At 33.4% G+C, this 14462-nt stretch overlaps 1 protein-coding gene across 4 annotated transcripts in view; it reads right to left on the bottom strand.

Annotated features, from left to right (window-relative positions):
- LMBRD2 (LMBR1 domain containing 2) overlaps positions 1361-14462 on the bottom strand; it is a 56434-nt gene continuing 43332 nt past the window's right edge. The window contains exons 14-18 of one of the 4 annotated variants that reach the window (XM_013972831.2): positions 13999-14102; positions 12767-12813; positions 11386-11491; positions 8182-8311; positions 1361-7287 (exon numbers count right to left, since the gene is read on the bottom strand). In XM_013972831.2, coding sequence (XP_013828285.1) covers positions 7203-7287; positions 8182-8311; positions 11386-11491; positions 12767-12813; positions 13999-14102 — 472 coding nt within the window. In that variant the 3' untranslated portion in view covers positions 1361-7202. Of the gene's footprint in view, positions 7288-8181; positions 8312-11385; positions 11492-12766; positions 12814-12838; positions 12917-13998; positions 14103-14462 lie in introns of those variants that run through there. The other 3 variants (XM_018065689.1, XM_005694794.3, XM_018065690.1) reach the window with 3 other exon arrangements.

Here is a 14462-nt window from a genome sequence, read left to right as displayed (position 1 = left end):
ATCCCATTCCTGTACATATCTCTGGGTACATATATATATACCCACATTTTTGTGTGATATATATATTGTCTGCCAAGCCCATGTTTCCCCCTATGTTATCTTCTAGAAGTTTTGTGTTTCAGGTTTATGAACCATTTTGTTAACTTTTGTAAAAGGTGTAAAGTTAGTATCTAGATTATCTTTGCATTTGGATGTCCAGTGTTCCAGCATCATTTGTTAAAGACTCCTTTCTCCACTGAATCGCCTTTGTTCTTTTGTCAAAGATCAATTGACTATATTTATGTGGGTGTACTTCTACTCTCTGTTCTGTTTCATTGTCTACTTGTCTATTCTTTCACCAATCTCACAATGTCTTGATAATTGTAGCTTTATTGGAAGACTTGAAATTGGCTAGTGTCAGTACTCCAACTTTGTTCTCCTTCAGTATTGTGTTGACTCTTCTGGGTCTTTTGCCTCTCCATATAATCAGTCTGTCAATATCCATAAAATAACTTATTGGGACTTTAACTGGGATTACACTGAATCAATAGGTCAGTTTGGGAAGAAGTGACATCCTGGAAATATTAGGTCTTCCTGCATTCCTGCTCATTATGGAATCTCTGTTTATTCTGTTCTTTGATTTCTTTCATCGGTGGTTTGTAGTTTTCTTCATATAGATCTTAGATATATTTTATTAAATTTATTACCTAAGTATTTCATTTTAGGGGATGTTAATGTAAATGGTATTATCTTTAATTTTGAATTCTACTCTTCCATTGCTGGTAAAAGGGAAAAGGACTCACTTTTTTATATTAGCCTTATATCCTGCAAACTTGCTATAATCATTTACTCATTCCAGGTTTTTTTGCGGTTGTTGTTTTTTGTTTTCATTTTTTTAGCCAGTTCTTTTAGATTGCTACATAGATGGTCATATGATTTGCACACAAACACAGTTTTATTTCTTACTTCCAAAACTGCATATCTTTTATTTCCTTTCCTTTTATTTATTTTACTTCCTTTTCTTCTTACTCTATTAACTAGGATGGATGCAAATGATGTTGTTTTTAATCTCAAATTTCCACTGTTATTTTTGGTGTATGGAAAAGCAATTCTCTATTTTCTTTGTCAGCCTGGCTAGGGTTTCATCAATTTTATTGATCTTTTCAAACACTCAGTATTTGGTTTCATTGATTTTCCTGTTTTCAACTTCACTGAAGGAAGTAAGGTGGAGCCTAAAGTATAGGTATTTAGTTATTTATCTTAAAACATTTCTTTTGTGATACCTGTTAATAATTTGAAAGGAATAAAAAAAGTCTTAGTTTACTAAAAAGAGTATAATCTCAAAGATGGTTGAAGGAAAACACATAAATGACCAGCAAAGTTCTTAGTAACTTGTAGAAATGTACTTTATTTCATGCAAAGCTACATGATTTCCTATATTTTAACAGCTAATCAAATAAACATCTCAAAAAATCCATGACATTACAATAAGTTAAAATACTACAAAGCAAATCCAAGTCCATGAGTCTGTCAAAACCAAATTGAGAGAACATTATGCATAGATAAGGCCAAAGATGCTAACTTAATTATAGGTAGCACTTTGCAGGTTTTTTTTCAAATACCTATTTAGTGAGAATCTGCAGAGAAAAATAGTTATATCTACAATCCATTGATCAGAAAGGGAAACATTTGCCATTACATACCAGGTAGTATTCTTACCTGGAGAACTCCATGGACAGAGGAGCCTGGTAGGCTACAGTCCATGGAGTTGCAAAAAGTCAGACACAACTTATTAATAGCAACTAAACAACAATCAGGTAGTAGAGGCTGATTAAAGATAAATTTGGCATCATGTACCAAAAATGAACATAATAAACATTTTGAAATTTATGATCAGATGCACATTTGAAAAGACTTACTCTCTACTTCACCTAATCCACTGAATAAGGTAAGTAACAAGTACTTTATTAATGCAACACAGAACTTAGGCTTTTGGTATACTTTGCTTGAGTACTGGTATATATAAAAAGATACTGAAGAGATGTAGGAATATTTCAAACTCATACTAGACTACTGAACTTCAGAATATTGACCCAAGGAAGTAAGTCCTGGGCAGAACTTATTTGAGAAAGATTTTTAAACTACTTAAAAGCAATACTACAATTAGTTACTTACAAAAACATTTTATAAAAATTAAATACCAGGAAGTAACAACATCATTATTAGAGCTCTTTTTCCAATGCTATAATTTATAAATATATATATTAGATTACAATTATTTAAAAGACAGGTCCACGTGTTCTCTATCTTCAAAATGAGAAAAGTTCTTCAAGTTGTTTACAAAATATGGACAAAAACAAATCCATTGGATTGTTTAAAAAAAAAATACATAGTCTCTCCCCTACAATTTGGTGTATTAAGTAGGGAAGATGCTAGCCAGCATTCTTTTGAGAAATACAGCTCTAAGTGACTAGACTGATAAGATTTGTGTCAATAATACCAACTCAAAATGGTGTTGTACAGTCAGGTTAACAAATTATGACTTAATTTTATATATGTCTGCCACAGTAAACCATTCTTTCTACTCTTTTGCACTAAGTACAGTAAAAATCTCCTTTTGCAAAATGATGTGAGATCAGGATAATCACAAAAGAAAAGATTTTCATAGAAAAAAGGTAAATTCTCTCCAGGGAATGTGTTAAAAACAAAAGTCTTTTAGGATATCTATGAGAAGAGGAACATGCCATTATTCTTGTTTCATTAACAAATTTAAAACTTCGATGAGGCTTCAATCTATCACAATGGATATAAAATGTTAGGAAAACCAAGCTGAACAGAAAAGGAATTAGGGGTGTGGGTATGTTCGCACTGCAATAGGACTGGGGATGGGGCAGGGCTAATAGCTGCTCTTCCGGTAGAGATGGCTCACAGAACCTGGTTTCCAGGAGTTAGTAAAGGGAATAACACTGCCTAGCCTTCCAGGTCTCTGAGCAGAAAAATAAGTCATTGAATAAGTCATTGAACCCACACAACAGGCATTAGTATTTCAGAAGGCTCTCTGTAACACTCTTACATTGTTTCAACCCCTTCTAATGAAAACTTTTACAACGATGTATGTTGTTTACAAACTCCTTTTCATAAAATGAGGTCTCAAGTCTTTTAACGTTTGGGGTTTGTTTGCTTGTTTTTAATAATCACTGGTTTTAGAAATATAATTTTATGTTAAAACATTTACACTGAGAATATTTCATTTTACTGAAGTGTCCTACTTAGTGGTGAAAAAGACAACACAGTGAGCTAGCATCCCTCATATTTACATCTAGATGTTGCTTAGTTGTCTAGCAAAATCTGTTGTACTACTTTAAGTGCAATACTGCTATTCAAGTAGTGGGATCTGTAGTCAGAACTACTACCTTTTGAGTGTACTGACCATCAAAAACAACTGTATACACCAAACAAACGGAAGAAAAATATGTCAGCTCATTATAAGCTATACTATAAAGACAGGCTTCAGAGAGGAAAGAAGATATAAAAGGAATGAAAGGAGGAAGGGAGAAAAGAAAGGAAAGATAAAAGTCTAGATTCATTTACTTATTAACATTTAGGAATTAATAAATATGATCCATTACACTTTGGAGATTCAAGTACGTTAAGATTTCTCAGGGATATGTTCTGCCTCTTAGTGCAAATATATTTATCCTTGTGATTTTCAGGCATGGCCTACACAAATCACAAATATAAAACTCACATTACTGAACAGTGTGAATTAAAATTATGGACAGTTTATTTTTCCTTTAAAACAGTAATCTACATAAAAATCAAGAACATTCTCTAAATCTACTACACATATACAAAAATGAGGTTTGCTGCTGTATGTCAATGAATGCCTTCATTAATATTCTAAAATATACTTTAAAAAACACACACTGACTTTCCTATCCACATCTAATTTCATTTGGGTATACAAGCAGCATACATTTAAGAACTGATAATCTAATCAAAGAGTAGTGTCCAAAAACAAATTGGCAGCAATATTTTAAAAAATTTTGATTGTCCAATCCTCTGATCTATTCTTTATAAATTGAAAACTCTTGAAAGTTCTTATTTAGTTCTTATGACTCTTGTGAAATGAGGGCCTCTAATATAATAAAATTATTCCAAAGCCTCTGTTCATTTGGTAAGAAAACAAATTCTAATAATTAGTCTTATTTTAATAATGATTTAAAAAAATGTTCTAATAATAATAAATTATTGATGTAATAACAAAAGTTAATAGCAACTTACAGATCCATGAAATTAATAGATTACTTGTTATTTTCTACAATGGCTTACTGAACACTGGCTTACTGAGTATTCTAATAATTATTTAGAAAAATAATTTAGAAAGTTTAACTAGGAATCTATTACAATATAAGAAACACTCAAAAGGGAATTGTCAGAAGCAATTCTTCAAGAAATGTACTTTGCATGTAAAGTATATGAATTTAGTAGTAATGTTTTGCAGTAGATGTCATTTTAGTAAGATTCTCAAAACAGAAACCTTTTGTTCATATTACAGTTTTTACAAAGTTGCTTAACAAATATTAACTTAGTTCCCCAGCAATAAACTCTTAAGACTTCAGGGATTAAATAATTAAATTCTAAACACAAAATTACCCAGCCAGGTAATCTTCCTATATGATCAAATATGAAATCCTGTAACATAAATTCTGCCTAAACAATTGAATACTCTGGATCACTTAAACAACCAAAATTATTTTGGAAATAACTCAAAAGTTATAAAGGGGATCTATACTATTTTATAGAAGTATTACATACACTCCAATTATTATATTAATTTTAAAAATTAATAATAAATAAAGTAGTACATCTTTTACATATTTCTATCAACATATCTTAGAGTATTATAAATTATAAAAGTAACTGGATCATTTCTTCTCTTTTTCTGCTTCTACTTCTACAATAGCATCTGAGTTTCATGACAAAACCTATGAAAAACAACATTATACTTAAGGAACATATTCCAAAGTAAACTCAAAGACTAAATAATAAAACAATATTATTTTCACAGGATTTTGATTACTTACTCCAGAAAGAGTTTTTGCTTTGGGAACTTGTAAGCTTCTCTGTAATAATAAGAAACTGGACCACTTTCTGGGGTGATCTGTTTCCTATCTAATATCTTCAAATACCACTTGTGTGGAAAACCAGCATAGCTAACAACTTATTTTGTCTTTTTAAACGCCACTATATAAACATCAACTCAATACCCTCACAATTGCTTTGTGAGGTAGATCAGTAGGTAAATAGCAAGTATCCTCTTCATTTTGAAAATGAAGAAACTGAGGCACAGAAAGGTTACATGATTTGCCCAAGGTTTCAATGGTCAGTCATGAAATTACAGTGTTAAATTATCTCTGCTCCTGGACTATTGCTCTCTGACCACGCTTCACAATAAAAGGCTGTGTGTCTGTCTTCTTAAAGGGGTAGTCTATATAATTTTGATTGAGAGGAAAATCTATTAACTGATAATTATTTTAAAGGGGATCTAATCTTAAAAAAATCATAAAAATTTAAGAAAATGCGATAACTAAGATGATACACTATCCTTTCAGTATCTACCTAAAACTGTGGCTTCTAACGTATTTATGTGATAACATTAAGAAAAGAGGGAAATAAAACATTTAAAATTATGATTCAGGGAAAAATGACCTTCAAGAAACATATAATCAAATTGTCAGGTGACTATATAATTCATCCTCAAACTGGAATACTTAAGAGTGAAAATGAGCACTACTAAAAGGATAACAGGTGAAACTAAGACGGTTGTGGGGTGGCCCAGTCACCACTGGGTAAATCCATGGTATGGATTCTCAAAGAGTTGCAAATATTTCAGGGACATAAACAACTCTTTTTGCAAAATGTTGTGCTGAACTATAGTCACTGTGCATAAAACACTGATGATTTAAAATGTAATACCTAACTTTGGCTTAAACAAAATTTTAAAAACTCAATTTAAAATGACAACATGTTTAAGCAACAAGTTCTTACATATCTCCACTCTAAAGTAGTATTCTGTAAATCACAATTTAAGTGTGAGTAGTAACAGTAAATGAACTCACTTTTTATCTTTGAATAACCAGATATTCTTTTTCAAAAGGAATAAACAGGCACCTTTTAACAGTTGAGAATTTTGCGGGACTCTTTGGCTGTTAAAGGGAAGTCGCTCAGTCGTGTCCAACTCTTTGTGACTCCATGGACTGTAGCCGACCAGGCTCCTCCATCCATGGGATTTCCAGGCAAGAGTACTGGAGTGGGTTGCCATTTCCTTCTCCAGGGGGATGTTCCTGACCCACGGATCGAACCCGGGTCTCTCGAATTGTAGGCAGACGCTTTACTGTCTGAGCCACCAAAACCTCACTATTTATCATTAAAAATTATGACTCTCCTTGAATGGAATGATCAACACTTAAATCACTATGCTAAATGGTAAAGGTGAACACTCCTCTCTGAAACGAACATCTTTTACAAAGCCATACCAAAAGCATAAGACAACTTCCAGTTACTACCAAAGACTGAAAGAATAATTCACCACCTGATTAAAGTACACATGCTGAAGACACAAACACTATCAGTTGTAGTATAGTCTTAAATACATGCAAAAACCTAACTAATTTGCATACAGTGTTGAAAAAGGGCTTTCTACATTCAGTTATGTCTGGTAAGCAAGCCTTGTTTTAAGACATGGGTTTTGTAAATATGGTTATTATTGAGGTCTCCATCTCTTTGGGAAATAAAGGATCAACATATTTTTTAGAAAGAATATGTAAATCACAATAATAAAACTATAATATTATTCAGTTATAACTATGGCTTCCTTGAACTTTTAAAACAATTTTTCCTGAAAAAATTAATCTGAAACAAACTGAACTACATGTTTTCAACATATACTGATCTTTATCATGAATTAAATCCTTCCATTGTAACTGTACTTCTAAGACAGACATTTCAGGAATGGTACGCAACAAATCCTATTAGAAATAAGGATGATATTCAATGAATAATAAGCCATTATCACTAAGATCTGATTGATTTTTCGTGCCTTTTTTATCCTGACACTTTTCACTGGGAGTTCAGTAGTTAATTCTAGAGCATATGGATGTTCATAAAGACTGAACTTGTTCGTTGATCTTGGTTAGCTACTCCATAAATTCCTACAGACTTTAAACATCATCAAATATTCTGCTGCGAGACATTGAGAGGTATCGTCCACCAGGCTGATACCTGAAAGGTGGATAAAGAAATGATCTGAGGCATCAAAAATAAAGAAGGAGAGAAAAACAAGGACACATTAAAAGGAAGTGGGTACTTAATTTTTAAGAACTGTAAAATCTACTCAGTAGCTGAAATCAGAAACTTATTCTCCAAGGATATTATCCCAAAGAGATTTACCTATAATTGTAAATCAACCAACAACTGTTTTATAGCCTATGATATGACACATAAGGCAGGATGAGAGATGTTAAAAAAAAAGGAGAAGAGAGATATAAAACACATCATGGATTTTGGATTTAATACCTACTCTATATTGTTGAATATAAACAGAATATTCCTCTTGCTATTTATAAGCAAATATCTTCATGCCCATGATGTTTTGCTTTTGTTTAATTGTTTCTACTTGGTATAATAGCTAAAAGCACAGACTCTGAAGCCAGAGTCCTGGGGTTTAAATGCCTGATTTTGTTACTTAAAAGTTGTGTGACCCTGGGTAAGTTACTGAGCCTCTCTAGATTCAATTCCAATTGGACTTACAGCCATAAAATACAATTACTGTTGCACAGAATACAGTGCCACCCAGTCATATCTATGTAACTATTGCCAAATATGATGGATTTCATAAATGGAATTGTCAGAAATAGGAATATAAATATTGTTAAGATTCTACCAAATGATTTCAATTTTTTGTTATTTATCATACTACTAGTAATAATTTATGAAAGTACTAATTTCAATTACTACCACTGGATGATATAATTTTTAAAATATAAAAGATTAGCAGGTGTTAAAAGGTATCAAACGTTGCTTAAAACGTTTTACATTAGCAATAAAGATGAATATTTTCCTTATTTTTATCTTGTCAAGTCAGAATGTTATCAAATTTTTAGAGGAATACTGGAGTCAAAAGGACAAACTGGAACTTACCTTCCTGATTCAGATTCAAGAGGGTCATCAGTGAACGTTTCTGCATTAAAATCCAAAGGTTCCGCATCCTGAAGAAGTTCTATTCGGTCCCTTTCAGTCCTGTTATTAGCCCTGGTATATTTAGATGTTGCTGCAAAAGAAGAAAAACATTTCCACTTTCTATTGTCTTTATGGGTCACAGTCTACGGACACACAGAAAGTCAAGATTATAAAGGATCTGAATTTTCACTGTGAAGACAATATTAAGAAAGGATAACTACATGGTTATCTTAAAATTATATTAAAATGATAAATAGTATGATAGAAAATAAGAAAGAAGAGTTCTCCCTTGTATGTAGTCTAAGCTCAGAAGCAGCTACAACAACAGAATTAGTATTTAACTTCAACACAGATGGTGACTGCAGCCACAAAATTAAAAACGCTTGCTCCTTGGAAGAATAGCTATGAAAAACCTATACAGTATATTAAAAAGAAGAGACATCATTTTGCTGACAAAGGTCCACATAGTCAAAGCTATGGTTTTTCTAGTAGTCAGGTATGATGTGAGAGTTGGGCTATAAAGAAGGCTGAGAGCTGAAGAATTGATCCTTTTGAACTATGGTGTTGGAGAAGACTCTTGAGAGTTCCTTGGACAGCAAGTCAGTCCTAAAGGAAATCAACCCCGAATATTCATTGGAAGGACTGGTGCTGAAGCAGAACCTTCAGTACTTTGGTCACCTGATTCAAAAAGCTGATTCACTGGAAAAGATCCTGACGCTGGGAAAGATCGAGGGCAACAGGATAAGGGGATGACAGATGATGACATTGTTGGATGGCATCAGAGTCAATGGACATGAGTTTGAGCATACTCTGGGAGATTGTGAAGAACTGGGAAGCCTGGTGTGCTGCAGTGAATGGGTTTGCAAAGAGTCAGACACAACTTAGCGAGTGAACAACAACAGCAATCATAACAGTGAAACTGTTTACAATTAAATAAGTTTCAGCTGGTTTCATAGTGAATCCAGGGGCTGCTACGTTTCATTTCTCGGCTACGATTTTAAGGTGCAATCAACTCAAACTCTCCAAGAAAGGACTAACTCTTTTTTTCCATGGGGTCAGAATTCAGGGTTGGACATTGCTTCCCTGAATTCTTGCCCCATAGAAAAAAAGAGTTAGTCCTTTCTTGGAGAGTTTGAGTTGATTGCACCTTAAAATCGTAGCTGAGAAATGAGATGTAGCAGCCCCTAGACTGGCAATCCACTCCAGTACTATTGCCTGGAAAATCCCATGGACAGAGGAGCCTGGTAGGCTACAGTCCATGGGGTCTCAAAGAGTCAGACAAGACTGAGCAACTTCACTCACTCACTCACTCACTCAATGTCTAACAGAAATAAATTGCAAGCCCTGTATTTACTTTTTACTAGTAAATACATTTTTTTTTAAAGTTTTTTTTTAATTTATTTTTTTATTTTTTAAATTTTAAAATCTTTAATTCTAAAAGTAAAAAGAAATAGTTGAAATTAATTTTAACATATTTAACCCAATATATCCAAAATGTTATCATTTCAATATAGGGCACCAGCTACCCTGCAAATGCTAAACAGTCATATGTGGCTAATGGTTACCACCTTGGTCAGCACAGATCTAGAAAACTAACTTTCCTTTCTCTATATGAATGATGTTTTCTCCATAAAAAAAACTTTCACAGTGTTATTTTGAGCAGCTCAACAGCTTCAAAACAAACCATGACACAGCTCTTTTTGAAAATTTAAGGCAAGCCAATTCTCTCTTACCTTACATTGTTGTCATCTTGGACTCTGCCCTCCTCCACTGTTTCTCTTATTCATTCAGCAAATACTGGTTGCCTCCCACATGCCAGGTTCTAACTCTTCATCCCAAAGTTTTGTGTTTCCTCTTAACCATTCTCCTATATCCCCCAGATCTCTGCACTCTGTTAAGTCCAAATCCAAGACAAGCTTCCAAATATCTTTGTAGAATTATCCTTCTGTTTCCTAGCTTTAACTGAAACTTCAGCTTTCTCATATTTCTTTTATGCTAAATCTCATCCAAACACATCCTCGCTTCTTTATCCCCAGGGTTATCTCAAGGATGCTTATTTTAAGCCCTTATCATTTTTTTGTTTTTTAATTTATCTTTAATTGGAGGATAATGGCTTTACAATGTTGTGTTGATTTCTTCCATAAAACATATACTGTGTATCCCTCATCATTTTCTGACTGCATTACTAGAACAGACACTAAACTGGGTTGTGTCTCACTTCCCTGGAAATAATACTTTATATAGATATCAAATTCATCTTTCTAAACCAAAAATCTGAGCATGCTTCTTTCCATACTGAAATCTTACCTTTGGGATAAAATCCAAACTTCTCAGTGTGATAACACATTTCCCAACCATCTCTGTAGGCTTTCCTCTCATCAAGCTTCTCATACTTCAAGTTCTAGTCACAGAGGAAAATCTACATTTCCCCAAAAGTTCTCTCATGTTGCTCATTCTTTGTTCTGCCTAAAAACCCCTTCAACTGGCTAAGTACTACTCATTCCTAAATAGTATTTCTTTATAACAGAAATCCTTTCCCAAAGAAGAATTCTTTTTCCTCCCTTGAGCTGAGTCCTTCAGCATCATGTGTGCAGCCTTACACTCTCTCAACATCTCTGCATCTCTCCTCTGCCTTCTACTCAGTGCTGGACCTGCACACAAACAGGTCTCTCGTCACCCTCCCAGAAGCCTATGACAAAATCAAGAATGTGGGGAGGCTTCCTGACTCAACCCACTGGCCAATGTCTTCTGCCTGGTATCAGTTCCTCATTCAAGTAAGGGCAAACCAAGGATGGAAATTGTCTTCTTCATACTCCCGGGAAAGTACCTGACACATAAGAGTCAGTCAGTAATTTATCATAAAAATGACCAAATAGCCTGAAAAACATCTAGGTTAATAGAAACCGATACTTGCCAAAAATATGCCTGGGATACGTACTATTGTTTAGATAGTATAATGACAACTATTCATCTGATGTCCCAGAGGTCTCCTTCTCCTACCTAATGCACATTTGACTTTCCTCTTCCTCCCATATACTGAGGGATGAAAAAAGGAAAGTTACTGCAGAACCTCACTTATTGTTCTATAAAGGCATTTTCTCAGTCTCTATACAAGCAAGAATAAGAAGAAAATTTCTTAAGAGAACTAGATAATAAACTACTTACATCGGTTGGTACTCATTTCCGAGAAGTTTGATTCTTTTGGGTCAATATGAACATTTCTGTTTCTAGTGGAATCTTCTCTACTGTGTCCATAACGCTCTTTCCATTCCTAGAAAAGAAACACGAACATATAACATGAGAACACACAGTCAGAAAATAATTCAACAGTGATAACAGATTTAGATTATATATGTAGAGTAATATAATCTAATTCTTTTTCATCAGGAATTTGTCAGATAATCAATATAATTAGCACAGTACCTTTAGAAATCATAGATAATTTCCTTTATTTATAAATGATTTTAATAGTCATCAAACTTAACTTACAGACATTTATAGACATTTTTGCTAGCTATGATTATTTTAAGTAATTGACTTCCATCTAAAATGTCAAAATAATATAACTACAGTAAGGTTATCTTGACCATGGAAGGATTACGAAACTCAAAATAATTAATAAGATGTTAATAAAATTTTATTCTACCCAAATACGATTCTACAAATCATAAAGACTCAAGAAGTCATTTTTGATAGCAAAATTAAAGTTGTAGATAAACATACTTAGGTAATGACTCACGTGGCTTTGTGTCTTAACTGCACTAAAATCTTATTAACTGGGATTCTACTCATTAAATTCTTAGAATTGAAAGGAACCCATGCAGTGCAGAGTTTCACTCTAAAATAGCCATGCCAGATGCTATTTGGTTCTCTTATCAGAAGACATGAAAAATTCTATGTTTGATCATCCTGTTCCAATTTTGGTAAACTCTGAGTTTTCATATAGAGGTGAACTCTATTCCACTCTTTGGTGCAAGTTATGCCTTCCGAAATAAAGAACAAGTCTCCCTTTCCATGACATACACTAAAATACACAAAGACAACTATCATGTCTCCTGAGTCTTCACTTCTCCAGTAAGGACACACTCAGGTATTGAAAATTTGTAGTGACTATGACTAGACTTTTCTCAATTTTTGCCTTTTCAATTCTCTAGGAAGTTAGTTTGCCTTAGCAAACAAAGGACTAAAGAAAAATTAAAGAGGAATAAAATTAATGTCATAAAACAAAAAAGCACATTTTTCAAGCAATCAAAATTACTTCAACAGCAAGACTGCATGAATTTATTCACTTATTCAATAAATATTTACTGCCCCTAGCTTAGGCAAGAAACTGTTAGATGTTGGACATGAAGTAATTTATTACTAATGACTTTTTGGAACAGGTCTGACAGAATTCCTAGCATGTATATCTGAAACTATTAATCGCCTTTCTGTAAAAATACATCTTATGTCACTGTCCCAAAGTTTTCAGCCAAAATCAATTAGATTCTTATGATAGTTCACATTAATCTTTAGGTTATAGCAAGTTAGTAAGTACTATACTTACTCTTCTTCTATTTTCACCTTCTTCTTGCCGTTGCCTTTTTCTCTTCTCTAGAGACAGAAAAGTGGTCTCAAATTTGGTATAATATGGTTTAATTAGATGTAGAGTAACTGAAGTAAAGGTATCAGGCTATGACCAATTTCCTTTAAATTACTACAAAGTCAAAGGTAATAGGTTATTGTTGGAAAGAACCGGAGAGGTCACCTAACTCCGTAGAGAATACCTTCCCAACTTCTGCTGGAGATCGCTCTTAGGCTCTATCTGAACAGTTTCAGTGAGGAAGAACTTCTCCCCATGGTGACTTGAAATTTGCTTCTAGGCAGCTTCTCTTTTTCTTTGTTTTGTCTTCTAAATTAAATTCATACTTTTTCTGCATAAGATTTTTTTTTCCATTACTCTCTTCTGGCTATATACTCAGTGGATTTTTCCCATAAGATATACCTGACACACTCATCATTCTGCCTACCCTCCTCTAGATTCTTTCTGACTTATCAGTCCTACTCTTGAAAATCTTATCCAGGACTGGATATGATACTCCAGATGAAGTCTGATTAATGCAAACAGCAGAAGAACTATTACATTAACTAGACACCACGTTCCTATGAGAGCATGTGAAGGCTAGACTAGCATATTTTAGAGCCATAATACATTTGGGGTTTATGTTTAAATAAGATCATAAAGAACCCCATCCTCAACTAGGAAGAATGCCTAAAAACCAATGTCCCAAAACTCAAGTTTTGTTCTTCTTTTCCTCCCTATTCTACCATCACTTGAACATCAAGAAATTTGATACACTCCTTTTGAGATTAGATTCCAGTAGAGCACAATGCAATCTAACAGGCTGTTAATGATCACTACATTCTAAAAACCAGCCTTGGTTTGAATGAAAAACTATGCAGCATTAAACTAACGGTGATTCTTTAATGAGTTTTGTATTGTATTCAATTTGACAAATCTATTTCAAAGAAAACAAGAAAATCACTCCAATACTAAACAAGGGTATTATTTAGTTGCAGACATATTAATAATCTCTGCTACAGAATTTCTTAAAGACAGATGAAATAACCATGTATGTTATCAAATTTTTTTGCTATAAAGGCTTTCCATAGAATTTTACTAAAACACATTAATTTGTAATTTTTTAAGATAGATTAGAAGTTTCAAATCATACAAACATTAGTTTTGTATTTTGAATCAGTACTTTCTCTTCATTTATTTTAAAAGACAAATCTTACCTCGTCTGATTAATTCTTTTCCTTCATCAACCAAGTCTGATGTCATATCATTATCTCCCATGAACTGCTGGAAACCAAGTAGATTCAAACAACGAGTTCCCAAGCTAATAAAAGTAGATTTTCAAAAAGATAAGCATTATTTCATACTGTAAATGCTTAAATTAGAAGCCTCTGTTGTATTTCTAGTTATCATGTCAAGTTATACAGCGCCACATCTGTCTTTCTTCAAGAAGTACTTATTTCCCTTTCTAAGAAACTTAAATGCCCACTACTCCACTGACTAGGGTATGCACCAAAGCCCGACTTCTTACAGACACAAATTAAGTCAGGCCACAGCATACTTTCAGAAGATTATTATACCAGGATGCTAAGCAATAGCTATAATACAAAAGCAATTTATTCTTTTCTTATATTCAAACAGCAATTTTAATACACATATACAACCAGTATTTACAAGTGCAGAA

Source organism: Capra hircus, chromosome 20 (assembly GCF_001704415.2).
Source record: "Capra hircus breed San Clemente chromosome 20, ASM170441v1, whole genome shotgun sequence".
NCBI lineage: Eukaryota > Metazoa > Chordata > Mammalia > Artiodactyla > Bovidae > Capra > Capra hircus.
The sequence above is the reverse complement of the archived record's forward strand: the minus strand, read 5'-3'. Positions and strand labels throughout refer to the sequence as shown.